The following is a 24,680-nucleotide window of genomic DNA, read 5'->3' as shown; positions in this document are numbered from 1 at the left end:
ATTTCCGCGCCGCTTCTGGGCATACCAGGGTGGGCTCTACCTCTGAGACTTTGCATGTGCAGTCCCCTTCTCCCAGAGCACCCAACTCCTCCCTCCTCTGCCTGGTGCGCTCCATTCCCAGCTCCCAGCAGTGGCTTCGCGCTTTCTGAGTACTCACAACCCCCACTGGGCACCCTTTGCCCAGTGTCCCTGCGCTTTACCTCGCCTGTGTTTGTTCTTTTATTGATTATTTTGTTTGCTTGTCCAGCTTCCAGTAGGGGAGAGCCCAGGCCCTGGGAAGGGGGGGGAGGGGCGTTGCTGGGAAGATACAAAGTTACCCCTAACCCGGCAGATGAAAGTAGAGCCCGTTGCTGGGGTGTGGGAGATGGGTCTAACCAGGGAGGTGGCCTCTGACCTGTGACCTGAGCATCACCCGCTGAGTAGGTGTTCAGGGGCCTTCAGGCAGAGAAAGGGCACACAGGGTGGGCGTAAGGATGGTGGAGGGAGGCTGGGGCTGCGAGGGAACGTGATAAGGACCTTCAGGGGTTCCAGCTCTATCCTAAGGTGGGGGCAGACTCCCAGACTAGGCTGCCTCTGTCAGAGAGGACAGGAGTTCCTGTGGCCAGGTCTTTCTATTCTTGAAGAGAAGACACAAATCTGGGTCTATAATGAACTCGACTTTTTAAAAAATTGAGATATAACTCACACACCGTAAGTTCACCCTTTTAAAGTATACATTTCAGTAGTTTTTTAGTATATTCAGAGTTCTGTAACCATAACCACTATTTCATTTCTGAACATTTTCATCATCCCAAAAAGAAACTTTGTACCCATGGCCACACTCCCCATCGGCCTCTCTCCCCAGCCCCTGGCAACCACTAACCTATTTTCTGTCTCTATGGATTTGCCTGTTATGGGCATTTCATATAAATGGAATCATACACTGTGTGTCCTTTTGTGTCTGGCTTCTTTCACTTAGCATGATGTTTTCAAGGTTCATCCATACTGTACATTTATCAGTATTTATTTTTATTGCTGAGTAATCCATTGTACAGATATACCATTTATTTATGCATTCATGAGTTCATGGACATTTGGGTTGTTTTCACCTTTTGGTGAAAATTGTGAATGTTGCTTCTATGACATTGGGGTACATGTTTTGGTGTGGACATATGTTTTTCATTTCTATTATTTCCTTTAATGTCTAGGAGTGAAATTGCTAGGTCATATGGTAAACTCTCTGTTTTACAATTTATTTTCCACATCAGCTATGCCATTTGTATTCCCACCAGTATCTGATGACTTTGTGTGTGTGTGGTAAAATATATATATATAACAAAACATTTGCTGTTTCAATTTTTTACATGTGCAATTCAGTAACATTAATTTCCATATTTTTATGCAAACAATGCTTGCCTTCTGTGTTTGTTTGCCAAGCAATTGTACCCTTCCCCTTGCAGTATTTTCATCAGTGAGCTATGCCAATTTTTTTTTACAGCAACATGTGAAAAAAAATTGGCATAGCGGTGCTTACAAAAATACCTCATGTTGAGGGGGAGAGTGCATTGGCAAATAGAAGGTGCATGTTATTTGTGTAAAAATACAGTACTTTCATCATGTTGTGTAACCACATTTCCAAATTTTTCCATCACCCTTAACAGAAACTCAGTGCTCCCTAAGGAATGACTCCCCCTTTGCTTCCCTTCCTTTCCCCCTGGTGGTTGTTGTAAGGTGCTGTCGAGTTGGTTCCCACTCATAGCAACAGAACTAAACACTGCTTATCCTGTGCCATTCTCATGATTGTTATTATACTTGAGCCCATTGTTGCAGCCACTATGTCAATCCATCTTGTTGAGGGTCTTTCTCTGTTTCGCTGACCCTCCCCGCCCCTTGGTAACCACTAATAAACTTTGGTCTCTACGCATTTGCCTAGTCTACATATTTCATATATGTGGGATCATACAATATTTGTCCTTTTGTTACTGACTTATTTCACTTAGATGTTTTTAAGATTTATCAGTGTCGTAGCATATATCAGGACTTCATTTCTCTTTATGGCTGAGTAATATTCCATTGCATGTATATACCACATTTTTTCACTCATCTATTGATGGACATTTAGATTGTTTCCACCTTTTGGCTTCTGATGACTTTATAATGTAGGGTGGGCAGTCAAAGGAGTCCATCTGCTGGTCAAATCCAACCCTTGGCTGTCCAGTTTGCAGCCACCTCTTTGGGCATTCTGTGTGGGGGATGAACAGAAGAAAGGAGACAGGTAAGCCAGAACAGGGACCCCTATGAAAGACAGGAAGAGGGGCCATTGGTAGACCACAGAGTCAGCCACCTCAGTGTTTCCCTCAGACACACTGACACACAGGTGGGCAAAGATGCTGACACTCAGGGACGAAACAGCGGATACCCTCATCCTGGCTCACTGAAACATGGATGGACACAAGGACACAGACCTGCAGGCTCCACCTTCTCTCAGGCCCACCTCTGTATTTTCAGGTCCAGAGGGGGTGCCCTGGGCCATGTGGCTGCCACTGCCCAGAGGAGCAAGCATCAGTCCTGGCTCCCCAACTCATCCAGGGTCTGCCTGCACTGATGGCCGATGAACTAGGCCCAGAGATCCCTGGCCAGTGCTTCTGGCATTTCTGATACCAGGAGAAGGCAAGCCCTGAGAGGCCCTGGCCCAGCTGTGTGAGCTGTGCCACCAGTGGCTGCGGCCCGAGGCACGCTCCAAGGAGCAGATGCTGGAGTTGCTGGAGCTGGAACAGTTCCTGGGCTCGCTGCTCCTTGAGATCCAGGCCCATGTGTGGGGGCAGCGGCCCGGCAGCCCCGAGGAGGCTGTAACCTTGGTTGAGGGGCTGTGGGGGGAGCCTGTAGTCCAGGTGAGCAGGGGCTGAGCCAGGGCTGCTGCTTCTTCCTCCAGAGCCCTGAGCCTGGAGCTGGGGCTAGTGTGGTGGTGGTGGGGACTGTGGGAGAGTGACAGGTGGGAGCTTGGCGGTTCCAAGCAGACCCTTCCAGTCCTTATCTGCATTTGTACTCAGCACCATGGTGTGAGAACTGGGGAGGAGGGTCACCAAAAAGGATGCAGCACTCCACAGCTCACCCACATTTCCTCAGTGGATCTGCCCCGCAGCACACCCCTCACCTGCCTGTCTTCCTGTCCCTAGGTTCCAGCCCCTCATCCTAGTGAGGAGCTAGTCCACAAGACAGAGGAGGAGGAGGGCCAGGAGGCTTCCCCAGGCTCCCTCCAGGCCACACTTCCAGGTACAACACCTGCCCAGCTGCTTTCTCCTGTGCCATTCTATAGGCTGATTCTCAGTCCCATCCTGCTCACAGCATGGGGGTGACAGGCTTCACTGGGAGCAGGGCTCATCCATCTGTGCCTTGTGGATGCTTGCCTTGCTGTGGACTGAGTGGATCTGATGCTCCCCCACCCCCTGCCAGAGCCCCCAAGGCCAGGGCAATTCTGATGTATCAGGGCAAGAGCTCTGACTGGGCCGGCGGCTACACAAACAAAGAGCAATGGTGGTCGGGGACAGCTTTACTGGCTGTGGGGACATTGTTTGGGTTGGGTGGCCACTTCCAGGCTCCCAGGGTGGGAGTGGGTCACACCTGGATGTGTTAACAAGTGTCACCATATGTTCTCTTTATCCCACACAGGTGTCTTCATCTCTCCAGAGTTCGGCACCCCCAAGGTCGAGCAAGGGGATGAGAGTGATATTCAGAAGCTACCCAGCATGGAGGGCGTGGCCCCGAGGTGGGCTAGTGCGGGTGAGGTGGGCAAGGGCCGCTTTTGAGCTTTTCCACAATCCTGGCACCTCTCCCCTGCCCCCAAATGAATGCCTGGTCTCCCAGTACTGTCCTTTTGGAACAGGTGTGAGTAACACCATCGAACAAGAGGCAGAGCTCAGTTCTGGCCTCCTGTGTCACAGGGTGGGAAGCTGATGCTCCAACAGGGCTACAGTCTGAATCAGGATGTCCTCCCCACCTCCCCGGCTTTTCTGCTCTAGGCTGAAGAGAGGATATGCCCCTTGGCTAGGCCCTGACCCCTGGTCTGTTGTTGTTAGGTGCTGTCGAGTTGATTTTCAACTCATAGCAACCCCATGTGAAATAGTAAACTGCCCATAGGGTTTCCTAGGCTGTCATCTATGGGAGCAGATCATCAGGTCTTTCCACCTTGGAGCCCTGGGTGGGTTGGAAGTACCAACCTTTCAGTTAACAGCCAAAAACTTAATGGTTGCACTACCAGGGTTCCTTGCCCCCTGGTTTAAACACCCTCATATCACTCCTGATTCCGACGTGTTCCCTTCACCACACGGCTCTTCCTCCCTGGAGTTCTCTGGGTTCTCTGGCATTTTCCTCCTTTTTCTCCTATTTCAGATCACGGTGCCAAGGTGGATTCCTTAGGACAGTTGGCTCCTGGGGAAGAAGACGCTCCCTGTAATGCACTGGAAACTGACTCTATGGGTCCTTGTGAGGAGGCTTCATCTGGAGGCCGCTGGGCCTGGGAGGGCCCCTCGGAAGGAACAGGGGAGGCAGGGGACAGTCAGGAGCAGCCAGCCATGCTGGGAGCCACAGCAAACCAGGGGGACCCAGGAGGGGAGCCCGAGCCCACGGACTCCTTCCAAGCCAGGCCCCAGAGGGACAAGAAGGACCTGGCGCCGAGCCCCCCGCCCCTCGCGGGGGGCAGGGCAGCCGATGCAGCGAGTGCGGCAAGGCATTCAGCCAGAGCTCCTACCTGGTGCAGCACCGGCGCGTGCACACCGGCGAGAAGCCGTACACTTGCGCAGACTGCGGCTAGGCCTTCGCCTGGAGCTCCAATTTCAGCCAGCACCAGCGCATCCGCACCAGCGAGAAGCCGTACGTGTGCCGCGAGTGCGGCAAGCCTTCCGCGCGCATTCACAGCTCATCCACCACCAAAAGACGCACTGCGGCGTGAAGCCCTTCCGCTGCCCCGACTGCCGTAAGGCCTTTGGCCGCAGCACCACGCCGGTGCAGCACTGCCGCACGCACACTGGCGAGAAACCCTATGAGTGCCCCGAGTGCGGCAAGGCCTTCAGCTGGAACTCCAATTTCCTGGAGCACCGGCGCGTGCACACGGGAGCGCGGCCCCACACCTGCCCCGCCTGCGGCTAGGCCTTCAGCCAGAGCTCCAACCTGGCGGAGCACCTGCAGATTCATTCAGGCGCGCGGCCGCACGCGTGCCCCGACTGTGGAAAGGCCTTTCTGCGCTCGGCGGGCTTACTGTAACACAGACGCACCCACAGCGGCGAGCGGCCCTTTGCCTGCACCCAGTGCGGCAAGTGCTTCAGAGAGAGCTCGCAGCTGCTGCAGCACCAGCGCACGCACACGGGCGAACGGCCTTTCGAGTGCACCGAATGCGGCCAGGCCTTCATCATGGGCTCCAACCTGGCTGAGCACCGGCTCGTGCACACGGGCGAGAAGCCCCACGCGTGCGCCCAGTGCGGTAAGGCCTTCAGCCAGCGCTCCAACCTGCTCAGCCATCAGCGCATCCACTCGGGCGCCAAACTCTTCGCCTGCGCCGACTGCGGCAAGACCTTCAAGGGCAGCTCGGGTCTGGTGTACCACCGGCGCACCCACACCGGTGAGCGGCCCTTCGCCTGTGCCAAGTGTGGCAAGACCTTCCTCGGAAGCTCCGAGCTGCGCCAGCACCACCGCCTGCACTCAGGGGAGAAGCCCTTCGTCTGTGGCGACTGCAGCAAGGCCTGTGTACGCAACTCGGAGCTGGTGAGCCACAGGCGCACGCACACTGGCGAAAAGGCCCTACTCGTGCGGCGTGTGCGGGAACCGCTCCAACCTCAACGAGCACCAGAAGAGGCACACGAGCCCCACAGCGCCCTGACCCGGGAGGGTGCTGAGCCAGAGCCTGGGCCAGCCTGACAGGCTGCGGGGCGCAAGGTCCGACCAAGAGTGGCTTGGGGTGAGCAACCTGGCGGGACGGTGGAGTCCCAGGAGTGTCCTGGGCTGCGCGCTGTGCTGGGAGTACGGTGCCAGTGAAGGTGGAGCAGTGCAGAGGGTCACAGCTGGACAAACAGAGCCCCAGCGAGGGCAGCCCCACCCGTGATTCTGGGGACCTAGCTTCGGGTGACGTGGCACCTCATGACTTGAGGGAAGTGGTTTTCAGGGTGGATTCAGCAAATTTCTGACCTGAGAGGAGTGCATCCACACTGAGACAGGTGGGAGGGAAAGGCAGGCATGGTGGTCTCCTCTCAGAACCATGCGAGGCTGATCAGGACCCATTCGAGCTCCCAGGATGAGGGCTGGACATGAGTTCTCTCCTATGCCTCCCCCCTCGCCCCCCCCCCCCCACGCTGCGCAAGGACTTCCTGTCTGCAGCCATGGGTGGGAACAGTAGAGGTCTTACTCTGCCGACAGCGGGAGGCCTAGGGCAAAAGGGAGATGTGGGGGTAGTCCCCCCACCTTCGGCTCTCAGGTGCTTTCCCCCACCCTCTCTCCATTCTGTTTCCATTCTCCCCAACACAGTTATGGCCAAATATCCGTTTTAAAAAAAGATAAATATGCCCGACATAAACACTTCTGCCTCCTTAGGGAGTCAGTGTCACTTCCACATGCCTTGGATTGGCGCAGTTCCTGTGTAGTGAGCAGGTCTCAGGGCCGTGTCCTAGCACCACTGTTGTTCTGGGTGGCCAGGAGGCAGAAAAGACAATCTGCATGTAGGTGATTCAGTTGGTGCTGCCTGCAGTGAGCAAAACCAGGTCAGTGAGGGGCAGAGCTGCAAGACCAGAGGCCACGGGAGGATGACCAGGCAGCTAGGGCCACTCGGGAGCTGGGGGAGCTGGAAGGGCCTGGAGGAGCCAACCGTTGAATTGCAGGACCCTGGGGTGGAGCTGTGCTTGAGCGTGAGCTTCCCAGTGTGAGCCAGATGGAGGTGTGAGGTTGGAGATGGAGGTGGAGGGGACCAGATCCTCCTCTGCAGAGCATGGTGGCAATTTCCTATTTTCCAGCTATGGCCATTTTCCCAGCTTCCACACCTGGCCTGGAGGCATGACCCACCTACACTTGCGCCACCATCCGTGGTCCTCTTCTGATGGAGGTCTGGTTATTCTGGGGACAGTTCCAAGCCCTGCCCCCATCCAATCTGTGAAGTGAAGCCCCCCTGTCTGACCCTGGGCAGCTCTCTCTGCTGTCCACCCCTCTGCCTACTGCCACAGCCCAGTCCTTTCTTGAGTGTGGTTAATCCGCAAATGCCCTGTGTTCCACTGGACAAAGTGGGGGTTTTTGGTGGTCAGATGGTAAAATGAGTTTTGGCCCAAACTTGTCTCCTGGTGGGCTCTCTAGTTCCTGGATGGATATTTGGAAAGGACATACTCAGCAGCTGGCAGAGTCCCCACATTGGTTCTCTGACCCATGAGATCAGGGTCCTTAGGGTAGGAAGGGCCAAGCAGAAGCTTCTAATACATCCCCTCTCTGCCAAGATGGTAAACCAGAAGCAATAATACCACATCCCTGGGGGCGGGTGGGGATGGGATTGCAGAGATTAGTGTCACCACCCAGGACTTGAAAGCAGCAGTCGTGGTGCCTATCACATTCCCATACGGTTCACCTGCTTGGGCTGTGCAGAAGGCAGGTGGATCCTGGAGAATGATTATGGATTATCATGAACGTCCTCAGGTTGTGGCTCCAATTGCAGCTGTTGATCCAGATGTATTATCTTAACACGAGCAAATCAACTCATTTCCTGGTATAAGTTTGAGAGGACTCCTAGGTCCATCTGAACCCACACAAACAACCCCACTCCGGGCCTCAGGGTCCCACTGCTTCACAATCGATGCCCTAACTTTCACATACAAAAGTCCAATTAGTGGATCTGTGAATTCAACTTAGGTTGTAATTCTGCAATACACACAATTAAATTTTGTGTCTAAGTTTTAGCTGTATTTGCCCATTGGTGACAAGAAGTAAGACATTCCTTTAGGGCCATTCTAGAAGCTTTCTGGTTCTCTGTGTCTTGAGATGCGGATTTAAAGCCCCAAGCTTTTCCTTTTCATTCTATAAACTCTCTAGTGCGGTCATAAGCAGCCAGCCCACCCCAGAGTCCATATGATCATCCTTCCTGCCACCAGCTGTTCCATGAAGTAGCCATTTGGACTCCCAAAGTGTTGGCTTCAGTGGACACCTCATCTCCATCTATCCCAGTTTTCTACTGGCAATTTCTACTGAGCTAAACACTGTGTTCAAGACTGATGTCATAACCAAATTATTGCCATAATCCCAAGTTTGAGGGTCTGTTTCTTGGGAGCCCTATTTGTAAAAAATATTTTATTGTGTTTTTGGTGGAAGTTTACACAGCAAATGAGGTTCCCATTTAACAATTTCTATCCAAATTGTTCAGTGACATTGGTTACATTTTTCACAATGTGTCAAAAGTCTCATTAATTCCATTCTGGTTGTCCTGTTTCCAGTAATCTAGTTTCCCCTTACCGTGTCATCTTTGCTTTAGAGTAATTGTTGACCATTTGATCTCACATAGATGAGTTTTTAAAGGAGCACGGTTCTCTTGGGTAATATCCTTTATTTTACGAGTCAATATGTTATTCACCTAAAGGGTGACCACAGGATAGTTTCAGCTCAAGGTTTAAAGAATATCTCAGAGTGATAATCTCGGGGAGTCCTTTAGTCACAAATGGTCTATCTGGACTTTTTAAGAATTTGAGTTCTGTTCTATATTTTTCTCCCATTCTATCAGGATCCATCTATTGTGTTTGGGACCCCTCTTGATACCAAGTACTTATCAGTCAGGGTCCAGTCAGAAAAGTGGAAACCACACTAGGTATTTCAAACAGCAGGGATTTAACTCAGGAATGTGGTTGTGCAGGTTTTGGAAGGCTCAGAGAGCAAAAGTGGGATGTTGTAGAAACTCAAAGATGAACACTTGCTGAAAGTCACTACACCCCTAGGGCTGGGGGACCCAAAGCAAGAGGCAGTGACATCAGAACCCTGGAGCTAAGAGGAGGACGCAGCAAGGAAGGTGCTGGAAGTCCTAACAGAAACTGACAGCGGAGGCTCCCCACTTGCTGGCTGCCGGCACCATTTCTGCAGATCACCCATCTGACCATCTCAGCTACCTGACTGGCTGAACTTCAGCCAGTGTTTGGTAGTCTGACCACATTTTGTGCCCTCTCTGAGCTCTGCTCCTCTGGCCCAACCACCCATACTTGCCTGGATGCTATGGCCTGAAGGCGTCACCAGGGCATGGCACCCTATGGTCCTCTCTTCACGGAATACCTCCTCCCCAAGCTCCACCCAGACATGCAGATTCCCTCCAGGAGCTGGCTCTGAGTGGGGGCAGGAAGCATGCAGCAGGTGCTCAGCCAGCGTGGAAGGAAAATTGAAGATATCAGGAGTCTCTCCATGTCTTAGTCTGGGTTCTCTAGAAGAGCAAAACCAGTGAAGCATGTATATAAATATGTATAAAGAGATTTATTTCAAGGAAATGGCTCATGCAATTGTGAGGAAATGGCTTACACTATTATGGGGCGGGCAAGTCCCAAATCTGTGGGTCAGGTGGCAGGCTGGAGGCCTCTGCTGGCTCCTGGGGTTGCAGGGGCTGGCAAATCCAAAATCTGCAGGTCAGGCAGCAGGCTGCAGACTTCTGCAGGCTACATTCCAGGAATTGGAGGTCAGGTAACCAGAAGAGTGCAGGGTCAAGAGAGAATGAGCTTTGCCAAAACATCCATTTACGTACTGGAGGCAGGCTGCACTCCCAAGAAAACTCCTCTTTCAAAATGATTTCATATCAGATTACATCACGGAATGTGATTACATTATATTACGTTATGGAAGAGCAATCAGCCCTGTATCTGCCAAACTACTGAGAATCATAGCCTAGCCAAGTTGACACATAACATTAACCACTACACCCCAGCTGCCAGTTCCAATCAGCAAGAAGCCACCACAGGGCCCCAACAGGCCCAAATCCCTATGAAGTCTCTGAGCTCCCCCACTGCTCTGCCCCTCACCTCCTCCATTCCTACCATCCTGGCCTTTGCACTGGCTGTTCCCAATGCCTGGAATGCTTCTTCACCAGTTGTCTAAAGGGCCCCACCTCCTGGCCTAATTCAGATCTCTGCTCCCTGAGAAGCCTTCCCTGTCTGTCCAATCCCATGTGGTCGTTCTGCACCCCACTGTCCACCACACCATTGGAGTTTATGCTGTTTGTAGCATCTACTCTCTGCTTTCTTTGTCTCCCCCACCAGACTTGGCTCCATATGGGCAGGGCCTGGGTCGATACCTTCCTGCTGTCTTTCCTGTGTCTGGCACATAGTAATGCTCAATAAATGTTTGTGGAGTGAATCAATGAAGGCAGGGAGGTGGGAGGTGGGAGTGCATGAGCTGGGAGGTTGCTGTGGGCCCCATCCTAGTAGGAAGTCCTGGTGGTCAAGAGTTCATCTGCTAACCGAAAGGTTAGTGAACCCACCAGCCACTCTGTGGGGAAAGGACCTGGCAACCTGCTCCAGTAAAGATTACAGCCTAGGGACTCTCAGGGCCTGGGTCAAGGTCTCCACCCACAGTGTCTGCTTTGGGGTTTCCTCGCCACCATGGGTCATCTGGGACTGTGTGAGGTACCCCAGACTGAATTCAGTGACCATAAAGATGGGCCGAGAGGGCCTTTGGGTCTGTGAGGGTCTCAGCTTTGGGGACTGGGATGACCAAGTCTGGGTCTGGAGGAGGTCAGGGGCTGCTCATCCCCATCAGCATTCAGTGCCCTTGGTTGAAGGCTTCAACTGCTTACCTGTCCCCAGTGGCAGCCCTGGCCTGGCCCCATTGTTGTCATCATCATCAACCACCCAGATCACTGCAGTAGCTAGCTTGATGGTCTCCCTGGCCACCTGGATAAGTAAGGAATCTTGAGATGGAGAGATTGTCCTGGACAATACACCTTCAAAGGAGTCCTGGTGTTGCAATGGTTAAGCACTCAGCTACTACCCATCCAGGGTCTCCATGGGGGAAAGACCTGGTGGTCTGCTTCCGCAAAGATCACAGCAAAGAAAACTCTATGGGGGCAGTTCTACTCTTATCACAGGGGGTCACCATTGGAATCAACTCAGTGGCACATAATAACAAAAACATTAATTATTAACTCTTTTTATGGCTGAGAATCCTGAGGCTCTGGTTGGTCTCCAAGGGAACCCTTTGCCTTCACCCATGCAGGCTCCTGCCCTCTCCTTCCTGGAAGTGCAAATAAGCAGGGAGAGTTCAGTGCCCCACACCTCCGCCCTCTTCCGCCCTGCTTGGCCTTATCACCCCAGGCACTCACTCCAGCCACTCATTGGGCATCTGGACAGAGGACTGACCACGATGTCTGTGCTGGTGGTCTCCCTGCTGTTTTGGGGTGAGGTGTCCCAGAACCTGGAGTCTGCCTTGGGTGGGAGAGGGTAGGAAGAGCGGGATTGGGGGTCTCACAGGCATTGTCTCCACAGGTCTCTCCCTGGGTCCAGCCACCAAGGCAGCCGTCTGTGAGTACCAAGGTTGGGGGCTGGAGGGTGGTGGGCCCACACAGCAGATGAGCCCCTGGTCCTGGCCATCACCACACTGACCCTGGTCCCCTGTGCAGTTCTTGAGACCCGGCCGAGCCTATGGGCAGAGGCCGAATCACCACTGGAACCGTGGGCCAACGTGACGCTGACATGTCGGGCCTACCAGGGCAGCCTGGACTTTCAGCTGTTCAAGGATGGGGTGGCCCAGGATCCCGTGCACCTATTTGGTGTAGAGCACCAGTTCCATCTGGGAGCAGTGACCAGTGAAACCCAGGGACTCTACCGCTGCCGGACGGGCATGGGCGACGGGTGGACAGAGTTCAGCAACCTGGTGGAGGTGTCTGGGGCAGGTGAGTAGGGACCCTAATGGGGAACCAGGAGGCAGTGGGGAGGGTACTGCTGGGGGCCTCCCTTCACCTCCTCCTCACCCTTCCTGTCCTGGTCTTCTTGCCCACCTCCCTGAGGAGCTGAGAGGCCTTGGCCAGGTTACCTAATGTTTCTGAGCCTTGGCTTCTCCATCACTAAAATGGGGATGATATTCCTACTGACCCCAGAGATGGTGAGAAACAGACAAGTAAATCCCCAGAGAAGGCGTAGGGCAGGTCTGGCCCACAATAGGGGCCTTATACATGGGTCTGCTTTATGTGTCTCTCTGCCTCCCTTTCTCCCATTAATGCCCTCTATCTCTCTAGTTTCCCTTCCATTTTCCTGAGCAAGGGGGTCCAGGTCCAGCCTGACCACCCACCTTTCCCAAGTCTCACAGGACTGCACACCATCCTGACTCCATTTTGCAGACTCCCTAGCCCCACCCTTACTCTCAGCTGAGCCAGTGTCTTGGATCACTCTGGGCTTCAATACAACTCTGGTGTGCCAAGGGGGGCTGCGGGGTGTGACCTTCCTCCTGAGGCAGGAAGGCAATGATGAGTTTCTGGAGGTGGCTGAGGCCCCCAAGGACACAAAGGCCAGTTTTTTGGTCCACCGTGCTGGCAACTACAGCTGTAGCTACCGGACTCATGCAGCAGGCAACCCTTCAAAGCCCAGTGCCACCGTGAGCATTGAGGAGCTAGGTGAGTAGGTGGACCACCCTGGAGTGCTTCCTGGAGTGCAGGCTCTGGGAAGGCAGGGCTGAATTCTCTTCGGCCCCCACCCTGAATACCCTTCCCATCCAAGATGGGGTCAGAGAAATTGTGGCCATACATACAGTTGCCGCGCCTTGAGAGTTGTGTGGGAGTTTGCCAGGAGGAAGGGTGTTCCTGGAGCAGTCGTGGGGAGGCGAAGGTATTGAGGCTGGGCAGATGATAATTTCCTGGGAGGGGAAGTCGCTCTCACATAACCTTCCCTACCTTGCAGAGGCACCCCCCCCACCTGCCCTGAGCTTCAAGAGAGAGACCAGTGCTTTCCTGCGCCCCGGTGTTCGCGTGAGCTTCCTCTGTGTGGCACCCCTGAGTGGTGTGGAATTCCAGCTGCAGCGTGGGGAGACCAAGCTGCTCCTAAGCATGAGCTCCACCAGCCCCGATCGTGTATTCTTTCACATGGACACAGTGGCTCCGAGTGAGAGTGGCCTGTACACTTGCCGCTATCAGCTGCGTGGTGGGCACATGGCCTGGTCGGTGGACAGCGCACCTGTGGAGCTGCAGCTGAGTGACGGTGAGCCTGGTGGCCCCAGGGGCAGGGCACAGCCTGGAGGACGAGGGAGCTCCGTCCTGAAGGTTGGGGTGGTGGAAGAAAAGGGACAGGGGTGGGTCATGCCTGAGTGCTAGGGCTCTGGGCCCAATCCAGACTCACCTGCAGGGCAGGCCTCATTTTCCCCATGGGAGAATGGGTGATGGCCACAGCAACCTTGAGAGCCCGCCAAAAGTAACTGGGTCAACACACAGGCCTGGCACAGGCCACACAGGCTCCACCTCCCTGGAATCCCTTCTAGCGTTTAGGCCCCGGGCCCAAGGGGTGTGCGCTGAGGCCAGGCTGCAGGCTCTGCTAAGGGCTGGCAGCTTCAACTGCAGCCCAGGATCAGGCTGGCCCGAGGGGGAGCATGGACAGAGCACTGGACTTCGAGCCTCCAGGGTCTTCTGTTCCCAGCTGCCCCTGGGGCCGGGGCGATCATTGGGGCAGTGCCCAGCAGACACACACGGGGTGAAGCCAAGATTGTACCTCCACCTTGTGCCGGGCGCCAAGCGGTGACAAAAGAGGAACTCCTAGTTTGTTTTTATAGACAAACAAATTAATAAGGAACAGTGTAGATTTGTGTGTGTGTGTGAGAGAGAGAGAGCAAGCTTCAGCCAAGGAAGGACTGAGTTGGGAGGCAGCGTGGTGGGGGTGGTGCGGTTTTCAGCAAGGTGGAACTACTGGGTTGACATCTGGGCGGACCACAGACCGCGGGTTATGTCGACAGACACATGGGATTCTCACCTCGCGTGGTGTCCCTGGGGGCGCACGGAGGAGGCCGCATACATGGGGTGAAGGGAGGGCTGTAGGGGGAGCGCCAGCCTCCGGGGCCCACTAGCCTGCGACCTCCTCGCAGGGACGCTGCCTGCACCGGTGCTGGAGCTCCAGCCGAGTTCCAGCCCTGCGCCGGGCGAACTCGTGCGGCTGCTGTGCCACGCTCCCAGGGCTGGCCTGCGCTTCTCCCTGGAGCGCGAGGACAAGCGTGGGCCCCGGGTGCTCGGCCGCCTGAGCCCCGCGGGCGCAGTGGCCCACTTCGAGCTGCGCGACGTGTCGGTGCAGGACTCTGGCAACTACAGTTGCGTCTACGTGGACCCCGCGCCACCCTTCGCGGGCTCGGCGCGCAGCGAGCCAGTGGAGCTGCATGTGGATGGTGAGCGCGCGGGGCATGGCCCTCGGAAACGCCTTCTCGCGGGGTTAGCCCGCTTCCCTCGGATGCCAAAACCGAAACCAAACCCACTGCCGTCGAGTCGATTCCGACTCATAGCGACCCTATAGGACAGAGTAGAACAGCCCCCATAGTTTCCAAGGAGCGCCTGGAGGATTGGAACTGCCGACCTCTTGGTTAGCAGCCATAGTACTTAACCACTGTACCACCAGGGTTTCCTTGGGTGCCAAAGCAAAAAAAAAAAAACGTTGCAGTCGAGTAGATTCCAGTTCATAGGGACCCTATATGACAAAGTAGAATTGCCCCATACGATTTCCAAAGATCGCCTGGTGGATTTGAACTGCTGACCTTGTCTTTAGCATCTGTAGCTCTCAACTGCTACCCCACCAGGGTTTCCACCCTTGGGTGCTAGAGGGGATGAAATGGGCACCCACCTTCCCTTGGGTGCCAGAGGATGGCGAGTTGGGCTCTGCCCTGCCCTTGCCAACTGACTCCAGCGGAGAAATCAGGGGGAGGGAGCTGGTGGCCCAGGATTCTGGGCATGCTTTATCCTCCTGTTTCCTCATCAAGGTCTCCAGGGGCCAGAGGCCACACAGAGCCAGCTGGGCTGGGATCTGGCATTCATGCCTTTGCCTGGGCCGTACCCCCTGTCGGACACCACTTCCCCTGATCATTTGATACCATTTCCTCACATGTCCCAAGGCCCAATGCTGGGGACCCCGAGAAGTGTCAGAGCAGGCCTGGGTCTGGGGAGTGCAAGCCCCCGGATGGGGGTGAGGATTTGCTGGGTGCAGATAGTTACAACACAGGGTGACCAGGTGTGAGGACAGTGGGAGGAGAAGGGGCGAGGAAATCCAGAGGAGGAGCTGTCTCTGCTCAGGGCCAAGGACAGGGAGGAAAGCATGCTTGGCAGAGGGGAGCGCAACAGCCTGGAGGGGAGGAAGGGCTTTAATGGGGGCAGGCAGAGGTGGGTTGGGGCAGACACTGTCTTAGGCCAGGGCCTCACCCTGCTGACCCGGTCACTCTGCCCAGGTCCTCCTCCCAAGCCGAAGCTCCGGCCCCTGTGGCAGGGTGCAGTGACCCCAGGTCGGGATGCTGTCCTACGCTGTGAGAGTCCATTGTCTGATGTCACCTTTGAGCTGCTTCGGGAAGGTGAGGTGGTGACATCACCTGTGTACCCGGCCACCGGCCCTGGAGCAGACCTCGTGCTGACCTATGTGGGGCCGCAGCATGCTGGCAACTACAGCTGCCGCTACCGTTCCTCGTGGCCCAATCCCTTGCTGTCGGAGCTAAGTGACCCTGTGGAGCTCCAGGTGGCAGGTGAGGGTTCACCTGGTCCTGGGTAGGTCCCACCTTCCAGCCTTTGCCTCTGTTATGCCCCCCACCAGGAGTGCCCATTTCTGGTCAGTGTGCCTGGTCTCTGCTCAAGTGTACGTGTGTGTTGTGTGTGTATGTGGGTGGGTAAAGGATTTCCAGGCAGGGTAATGGCAAGTGCAAAGTCCCTGGGGCAGGAAGTGGCTTGGCTAGAGGAGGCCTGGTGGGGGGGCATGGTTGGCAGCTGAGGGGCCCTCTGGGAGGTTTCCCCTCACAGCACCAGGGAGGTGGGCACAGGATCACCTCCCCCTAAGTTATCCCTGGTCTCCATAGCTCATCCACCCCCTCATTTCCCTTTTGTCAAATTTGTCAAAAGGAAGTTGATCCTGCTGCAGACCCAGGCTGCTGACAGGATCTCTGGGAAATCCTCTCTTTGGTCTGACTTCTATCCCTCCTGCAGCTGGAGGCTGGGAGCTCCCTGGAGGGCTGTCTCATCCCTCATTCCTTCCTGAAATTAATAAATGTGGAGAGACTTTGTTTAAAACATGTCTTTGGTCAATGAGTCCAGAACAGCCCCGGGGACGGACTTCCGGGGCTGAGGGGAAGTGGGCTGGGGCCTGAAACTTGGGCTGGGATCCTGGGTTCTCAAAGTGGGCAGATAGGTCCTGGGGCTAGATTCTGGGTCCTGAGTGGAGGAGGGCTGGAGGCTGGATCCTGGGCCTTCATAGGTCCTCTGCCCTTTTCCATCAAGCTGGCCATGACTCTCCTGGTCAGGCCTTCACTAGAGCTGGGGTAGCTCCAGCCTCCAGACATGCCCCCCTGTCTACCTCAGCTGCATCTGTTCCCATTGGGACCAACCAAAAAACCAAACCCAGTGCCGTGGAGTCGATTCCGACTCATAGCAACGCTATAGGACAGAGTAGAACTGCCCCATAGAGTTTCCAAGGAGCGCCTGGCAGATTTGAACTGCCGACCTTTTGGTTAGCAGCCTTAGCACTTAAGCACTATGCCACCAGGGTTTCTGCCACTGGGAGAGCAGGAGGCAATTCAAAGGCCACCTGCGTTTTGTGGTCCTGTCAGCGCTGCTCAAGCAGCTACACAGACCACATTCCAAGCCCAAGGCCGAAAGGCTAGACTTCTCTTCACCCTTCTCTGCCTGACTCCTGCCTCCTGCCTCTCCCTGGGCTCTGGCTCACGGCAGTGCCTTCTTTTGGATTATTTAAATATTTTTTAGTATTCCACTTTTTATTTTTTTTTAAAAGACTTTGTTTTTTAAAGCAGGTTTGAGTTTATAGAAAAATTGTGCAGGAAGTACAGGTAGTTCCCATGTACCCCTCTCCTGCATCACTGTTTCTATTATTTCTAAATTTGGTGGGTCCATTTAAAAAATATTGATTCTGTTTAGTAGTTATGCTTCTTAGCTCTTCTTGAGTGTTTTAAGTCATATTTTTCTAGAAAAGTATCCATTTTGTCTAAAATTTCAAAGTGATTGGCATAAAGTTGCCCACATTCTTTTTTAATTTTCTAATTATCCTCTGTATCTGTAGTCATATACCTTTTTCATTCCTGGTATTTGCGTCTTTTAGCTTTTTTTTGATGAAACATGAAAACTTTGGTTTTACTCTATTTTTGTTTTCTGTTGATTCCTGCTATCTTTACTATGTTCTTCTTTCTATTTGCTTGGGATTTTGTTTTAATTATGGAAGTTACAAAAAAAAAAAAATTGCCATCGAGTCGGTTTTGACTCATAGTGACCCTACAGGACAGAGTAGAACTGCCCCATGGGGTTTCCAAGGAGCAGCCGGTGGACTGGAACTGCCAACCTTTTGGTTAGCAGCTGAGCTCTTAACTACTGCACCACCAGGGCTTCACTGAAGTTAGAGGTTTAGCTAATTAATTTTTATAATTTCCTTATTTCCAATACTGCATTTAAGACTAAAATTCCCTCTAAACTCTCCTCTGGCAGCATCCCCCAAATTTGTTATGAAACATTTTAATTATCACTTGGTTCTAAATATTTTCCAAGATCCACATAAAATCATGCAAAAATTATGATTTTACATTTGACCCATTAAAGTTTCCGTGTTTTTTGTAGTTATCTTTTTGTGGTTCATTTTTAACTTATTGCCTTGGGTCAGAATGTCATTTGTGTAACACTGATTCTTTAATATAAATTGAGAGTTGTTTTGTCTCCAAAAAAGACCGAGTTCTGTAGTTGCTGTGTATGGGGCTCTGTGTATCTCTATGAGCTAAGCTTATGAATTTGTGTTAAAAAAATCTTCAGTAGCCTTTCTGGTGTTTCATCTTTTTATATGTCATCATAAAAGAGTTAGCATTTCTAACTACATTCAGGATTTCACCAGTTTCTCTTAGTGATTCTGTTCCATAATAAGGCTATGTTTTGAAGTGTCCAGTTTTGAACTGTTATACCTTCCTGATACATTGTTCCTTTCATAAAAATACAACGGTGGTGCAAACAGTTAAGCACTAGCTACTGACTGAAAGGTTGGTGGTTCGAATCCACCCAGAGACACCTCAGAAAAAGGCTTGTGATCTTGCAAAAAATCATAGTCACTGAAAACCCTGGGCCGCAGTTCTACTCTGAAACACATGGGGTTGCCATGAGTTGCAACTGACTCAATGGCAACTGGTTATGTATCCCTCATAATGCGTTTTGGGCTTAAAGTCTATTTTGTCTGAAATTAATACAGCTCCATCACCTTTCTTCAGATTCATTCCTGCCTTGTGTGTTTTTCCCACCCTTTTACCCTCAACTTCCCTAATACCTTTATGTTTGGTGTGTCTCTTCTAAAGAACATATGGCTGGATTTAAAAGAAATCCAGCCTGTTAGCATTTGTCTTTTACTTGGTTTGTTGAATATAGTTATGTTTATTGAAATTGCTGGTATATTCGGATATGCTTTCAAATCCCAGTGCTTCCTGTTCCTGGCTGTATGACCTTGGCCAGTCATTTACATTCTCCAACCTTTCATCTCCTGCATAAAATGGGGATGACTGTCCAACCCTCAGAGTGTTGTGTGAGGATTAAATGACACAATGTACCTAGTTATTTAGCTGACTGACCAGTACCTGTAGGTCCTTCTTTCCCCTAAATTCCTTCCCCTTTAGATTGACATGGGCAGACACATATCTGAGTGGTGGAGGTGTTCAGAGCATCACAGAGATGGTGATGCAGCTCCTCAGTGACAGAGACTGAGTGAGTGGGGGACAAAAAGTCATGGAGATGGACACCGCGAGTCAGAGCCAGTGGCTGGGGCCAGGTGCTGCAGAAGATGGGTCTCACTATTCTTTTCTTACAGATAAGGAGGTCACCAAAGCTCTGGGAGTCACTTATCTGAGGTCCCCAGGGCAGCCAAGGAGAGGGGTGGCCTCTACAAGCTCACTTTAGGCCCGTGCCTTTCCATCCCTTGTAGCCTGCGGAGGCCGGTATGATCATTTCACTGGAGCCTACATCTCTCATCTCTGAGTTTTCCCCTCAGTCTCTCAGCCTCTGCTGTGCTACGTGTGGCAGTCTCTGCCTGCTTCTGGGCATTTCTAGGACTCTTTCTGCTGGGAGCGTTGTCTGTTTTTATGATTTCCATCCAGGCTACCTAAGCTGAGGCCTTAGGCTCAGAGCATTCTCTGATAGGGATGCTGGGAATCAGGTCTCTCGCTTCCTCTCTCCCAGCCCCCTCTGTTTGTCAGAGAAAGCATCTTCCCTGTTCTGAACCCACAGTAACATTCACTGTCTCTATGACTACCTATGGCTACTTAATTGTACTAATTTTTTAATCTTGTAGCTAGTGGGGGAAGGAATGTTCTTTCTGGCCATGCACTCATAGTCACAGGACTGCCAGGCTGTGTGAATGTGAACAGTTTGGCAACAGGATGGTCAGGCCAAGTGCAGCCAAACAAAGGTCCCTTCCTCTTAGCCCTTTCCCTGTTCCCATGCACTCTGAGGTATAAAACCCCTAGACCCGTTTGCCTTGTGGTCTTTTGCCTGCGATGGAGCCTTATGTGTGCAGAAGAGATTTCCTGTGTCAACTCACCCTGGATGGGGGTCTGAGGAAGACCACCCTAAAGATGAACCTTACCCCATTCATCTGCATCCTAAGTGCTGTGTAAGAAAATAAAAGCTGTGATCTCACCACTGGGTAATGTCAATTAACTACCGAAAGCTACACCCTCTACAAGCCCATTTTTCATCTTGACTGACGGCACTCTCAGATACACCAACCCAAGGTGTCTGTGTCCCTGGGTCTCACCTCCCTCATCTCCATCTCCCTCTCTCCTCAGTCTATCTCTTTTTGTTTACTCATGACACAGAGGGAATGAGTTCAAGACACAGGGAGAAACACTGGGAGAGATGGTGGTGGTGGCCAGGACATAACAATATGGCAGGTCAAATGGTTCACACGTAATGGGATCATTAGAGAAACAGGCATGAATACTGACCTCCTGACAGAAAGAAATAGGCTGAAAAATCCAGAGAGGGACAGGGATGCCAAATTGTGAGAGGCGGCCAGAGAGCACAAAGATAGAAGGTTGGAAACAAGCAAGCTTATGGTGCCAGGGGCTCTGGAGCCCTAGAGAGGGCGACTCAATACAGTAACATTTTATTGAGGCCACTACATGCCAGGCTTGTCTGGGCGCTGGGGACCTGGGAAAATCAGATTGTTCTTGCCCTGTAGGGCCACAGCCTGGTGGGGAGACAGCCACGTAAACGTATGTAAGAATGACGCAGGTCGGAGGGTAGTGACTGCCTCAGGAAAGGCACCAGGCACTGTACATTCCTTCCACAAACATGGGTCAGGGTCTATTACAGCTTGTGTGCTGTGGATACCGAGGGTAAGACACGGCCCTGGCTCTCAGGAGTTCACAGTCTCCTTGGGAAACACAGATGCTGAGCTTCACAGGAGTAAATAAGTACATTCAACATGGTAGGAGTTGTAAGAGAGGTATGTACAGGGTGCCCTGGAAGCAGACAGGGTGAGGCTAACTCTGCTTGAGGATTCAGGCAACATTTCACTGGCAAGGACATTTGAAACATCTTGGAGGATAAGAATCATTGCCAGATAGTCATGAGGAGAGAAGGGGGTTTCCAGGCACAGATACAGAGGCACGTAGGCTGGAAAAAATATGGCTTTTTCAGGACCTGCAAGTGGTTCCACAGGGTTGTTGTATGGATGGTGGTGCCATGGGAGGAGACGAGGCTGATACGAGGCTGGACTGATCTTGAATGCCAGGTGAAAGTCTGAAGTTTATCCTGTAGGGCAGCACTTTAAAACCCTTTTCACATCACTGTACACTCAGAAAAATGGCATTTGTACAGCAGACATGAGGGTAACCAGAAAGGTTTCTCAAGGCCCTAGGTGACCTACCTCTTGATGTATATGTAAGCCATTCAGGAAGTTTTGTTGTAGCAGGTAGCACAGAGCAGAACTTTCTGCCATGGAGCGACACAGTCAGATTTGTGTTGTAGAAAGAGCCTCCTGGAGGCCAGCGTGGAGAGTGGATCAGAGCGGGAGAGAATGACAGCAGGAAGGGGTCAAGAAGGAGACCCCTGCTATAATCCAGATAAAAGGTTATAAGGACTCAGAAAAGGTGTCAGTGGTGGAGGAGAAGATGAATTACAGATGAGTAAGGCCTACAGGGCTTGGGGCCATGGGATATGGGAGAGGGGGAGGGAGAAAGTGACAACAGACAAGTGTCAACAGTGCCATTGATTAAGATGGGGGGACGGGAAGGAGACTGAGTGGGGAAGGCTTCATGGAAGATGCAGCCTCACAAGTCGGCTATGGAGTTCCACATGAATTAGGGTAGGGTGGAAACAGTTGGCTCAAAGGCACAGAGGTGGATGTGGTCAGGGATCCCTCCTGAGCTACACAGGAAAGGAACACATGAGAAGAGTAGCCATCTGGAAATGAGAAGATCCCTAGCCGAGCATCTTGAGGCTAGAGTCCCGACAGACACTTCACCCCAATTGCTCCTTTGGCTCAAGGACCAATCCAAAGCCTCGGCTTAGCTGTCCTCTCTCTGTGACAACCCTAAGTGGATATGGAGAGCAGCAGGATCCTTCTGGAAGCTTCTCCAGCTACCTTGAATCATTGTGTGTTCACCAAGAGTCCCACCTGGGTTTCCAAATGCAGAATAGTTTCTGGATAGTCCCAGAGTCTACCCTCAGCACCTTGTCATTTTGAGGGACTCATCACTTACCCCATTCTTTTTGGTTCTTCTGGAACTCAAGGTTTCTCTAAGATGTTGAGCCTCCAAGGGGAGGCTGTGCTGTACCCTGAGGTCATTTTCTGGTCACTGTAGCACTGTGATGTGGAGCCTTAGGTGAACCATGAGGGCTGAGCTACGGCTGAAGGCTTTCCCACAGTCACTGCACTTGTAGGGCTTCTCTCCTGTGTGGGTCCTCTGGTGCTCGATGAGAGAGGAGCTCTGGGCGAACGCCTTTGGACAAACCTTACATTGATACGGCTTTTCTCCAGAATGGATCCTCAGGTGTCGGATCAGAGCTGAGTAGTCGCTGAAGGCTCTCCCACACACATTGCACTTGTAGGGTTTCTCTCCAGTGTGGATCCGTTGGTGCTGAGTCAGGTGGGTACTCTGACTGAATGCCTTCCTGCACTTCTCACACTCATAAGGCCGCTCTCCCGTGTGTACCCGCTGGTGCTGGGTGAGGTGCGTGCTGCGGCTAAAGGTTTTGCCGCATTCCCCACATTTGTAGGGTTTCTCTCCAGTATGGATCCTCTGGTGCTGAGTCAGGTGGGTGATTCGGCTGAAGGCTTTCCCACATTCTTTACACTCATGGGGCTTTGCCCCCGTGTGGACAACTTGATGCTGGGCCAGGTGAGTGCTCCGGCTGAAGGCTTTCCCACACTCGCTGCAGGTGTAGGGTGTCTTCCGAGAATGGCTCTTCTGGTGTGCCTCAAGAGCTAAGGGACTCCTGAACGTTTTCCCACAGATGTCACACTTGAGCCCTGAGTATGTGTGTGGAGGCTCAGTCCCGTAACCATCTAATGAATCAAATTTCTCTTCTGAAGGAGCCTTTTCTCCTGATGCAAAGTATGGCCACTCATTGGGGCTGTTCCTCAAGGCACCATAGTCACAGCTGGCTTGGTCTGTGGAGGTATCCTTGTGAGGCCCTGAAATTTTCCTGAAATCCATCTGTTGGGCAACAGACTTTGTCCAGGTCTCTCCTGAGAGTCCTGCCCGCCTCTCTGAACTGTCCTCATGTTTGCAGGCATCACCAAAGGTGGGTCCCAGAGATACATCTCCCACAAGGGTCTCAGTGACCATGTCTGATGACTGTGATTCTTCCGAAGTGCTCTGATTGCAGCTTGCCTCTGTGGGCTCGGGTCCTGGCTCCCATCCTGAAACAACCCAAACCACAGTGTCACTGCATCTTACACACCAAGGCTCTCTCACCCCACCCAGGTGCTGGCCACATGCTAAGTGTGCCACGGGCTCACATTTAGCCCCATTTCCAAGGGGAAGATTTCTCATTGGGTATCTTCGATGACAAAAAGGTGCAGGGCTGGCCCCCAACGCAATCCAAAATTGTGTCACAGGTTCCGATTTCTCATTTTCTCCTTTGTCTCCTATACCCAAACCCTTTATCCTCCAAGGCTCATCATTTTGGCTCAAGTGTCAGACGGAAAACACTGAAGCTGAACTGATCCAAAAGAGCAAGAGGGACCGAGTGGGCCTGTTAGGGGGTTTGTCCTTATCAGGCATCTATGTACGAAGGCCTCTAGGCAGGCCCTGAGCTCGTAAGCACTGTGCCTCTGAGCCTGGCATGGGTCTGACACCTGCAGGTGCTCAGTGAATATTGGTTGAATGAGGGAATCAATCTCTGATGCCCGTGATTGTGACATTTTCTGCAGTAGATTCCTTTACCCAGAAGCCCAAGCAGACAACTGCTGCTGTGGGTGAGTGGGGATGGGTGAGCTAGGATTGAGTCCTCAAGCCCCCAGGAGACCTGAGGCTCACCCTTTACAAAGCACTTTCTTAAAGGCAGAGTGTGGATAAGGGGCAGTTGGAGGTCAGGGTATAGAGGAGGTAGAGGTGCGCCCACACCGACCTGCCCTTGATAGGTCAAAGGGCTCCTGAGGACGCTTAATCTGGCAACATTTACTGGACAGATTCCAGAAAGAGAGGAGAGAGACAGGTGAGGGATTAGGGATGGAGGGCAGCCACTGCCCACATCAACAGTGAGGGGCTCGGTGGTATAGAAACCAGGTTCTAGCCCCAGCTCGGCTGCTATCTGGCTCTGGGGCCTTGGGGCAGTTCTGCCCTCGTTTGGGCCTCAGTTTCCCCATCTGTAAGACAGGGACACTATATTGCCTATGTTACAGGGCTGCTAGCTTTATGACTCTGGTTATGTGCAAGGTTCCAAGCACAGTGTGAAAATTCGGTTGCCTTATTTCATCCTCAAAACTGCCCTCAGAAGGACAGACTGTGATGATGGCATCGCACAGCACAGATGGAGAAACGGAGGCCCAGACAAGAGAAGGACTTGAGTAACTTGTGCAAGATCCCACAGTTAGCTAGTAGCCAAGTCAGGATTTCAACCTGGAGTCTTCTCCTCCTGGCCCATGGTGCTCCCCTCCTTGTCACTATGCACAAGCTCCTACTGAGCCCTCTCTCCTTGTGGGGTTTACATTAACTTTACCTGGAGAATTTGGTCTTTGATCTTGGTTCCTGAGAGATAAACTCTAAAACCTTGGAATTCCCCCAGTGACTGAGGTGCCTTTGTTATATCTACTGTATTTTATGCAAATAACGTACTACACGTTTTTGCAAACCGTGTAACCCCCCTGAGTGTTATTTTCATAAGTATGCTATACCAATATTTTTTTTTACGTGTTGCTGACTTCAATTTCAATTTGTTTTCTTTCCTACGGATTTAATGTTACCAGGATAAAGGTGATCTCATGGAAACTTCATTTAAGGTGTTTTCCTAAACTAAGTGCAACCAATTGTGAACTGAATAGGCTTATGATGCAAATAGGATGCCATGT

The 24,680-nt window shown here is 52.3% G+C and overlaps 2 protein-coding genes and 1 long non-coding RNA gene across 10 annotated transcripts in view; 2 read left to right on the top strand and 1 right to left on the bottom strand.

Annotated features, from left to right (window-relative positions):
• The first annotated feature begins 1,829 nt into the window (after nt 1-1,829).
• LOC135232837 (uncharacterized) lies at nt 1,830-4,788 on the top strand. Its single transcript, XR_010323424.1, has 3 exons — nt 1,830-3,252; nt 3,649-3,759; nt 4,369-4,788. It is a non-coding gene; the product is annotated as an uncharacterized LOC135232837 (long non-coding RNA).
• Nucleotides 4,789-5,899: 1,111 nt separating this feature from the next.
• A1BG (alpha-1-B glycoprotein) lies at nt 5,900-16,687 on the top strand. Of its 2 annotated transcripts, XM_064294329.1 has the most exons (8): nt 5,900-11,362; nt 11,451-11,486; nt 11,585-11,857; nt 12,302-12,574; nt 12,858-13,154; nt 14,029-14,322; nt 15,370-15,657; nt 16,028-16,687. In XM_064294329.1, the coding sequence occupies exons 1-8, from the start codon at nt 11,119-11,121 to the stop codon at nt 16,033-16,035; spliced, it is 1,713 nt and encodes a 570-aa protein (XP_064150399.1). In that variant the 5' UTR covers nt 5,900-11,118; the 3' UTR covers nt 16,036-16,687. The 2 variants fall into 2 exon arrangements, with proteins under 2 accessions (XP_064150399.1, XP_023399457.1); XM_023543689.2 differs by having other exon boundaries at nt 15,370-16,687.
• The window catches only part of LOC104845529 (zinc finger and SCAN domain-containing protein 22), a 30,707-nt gene continuing 19,126 nt past the window's right edge, over nt 13,100-24,680 (bottom strand). For 6 of the 7 annotated variants that reach the window (XM_064294331.1, XM_064294330.1, XM_064294332.1 and 3 more), the window contains one exon: nt 16,171-23,030. In XM_064294331.1, coding sequence (XP_064150401.1) covers nt 21,961-23,030 — 1,070 coding nt within the window. In that variant the 3' untranslated portion in view covers nt 16,171-21,960. Of the gene's footprint in view, nt 13,211-16,170; nt 23,031-24,680 lie in introns of those variants that run through there. The other variant, XR_010323414.1, reaches the window with a different exon arrangement.

This window comes from Loxodonta africana, chromosome 11 (genome assembly GCF_030014295.1).
Source record: "Loxodonta africana isolate mLoxAfr1 chromosome 11, mLoxAfr1.hap2, whole genome shotgun sequence".
NCBI classification, from domain to species: domain Eukaryota; kingdom Metazoa; phylum Chordata; class Mammalia; order Proboscidea; family Elephantidae; genus Loxodonta; species Loxodonta africana.
This window is presented reverse-complemented; position numbering and strand designations above follow the sequence as displayed.

What these genes read in the sequence shown, in the direction of transcription:
- A1BG (XM_023543689.2), top strand. Translation starts at nt 11,119, where the DNA reads ATGGCTGAGAATCCTGAGGCTCTGGTTGGTCTCCAAGGGAACCCTTTG. An exon ending in GGTGGAGGTGTCTGGGGCAG is followed by an intron (nt 11,858 to 12,301) that starts GTGAGTAGGGAC and finishes TCCATTTTGCAG; the next exon opens with ACTCCCTAGCCCCACCCTTA. An exon ending in AGTGGAGCTGCATGTGGATG is followed by an intron (nt 14,323 to 15,369) that starts GTGAGCGCGCGG and finishes CACTCTGCCCAG; the next exon opens with GTCCTCCTCCCAAGCCGAAG.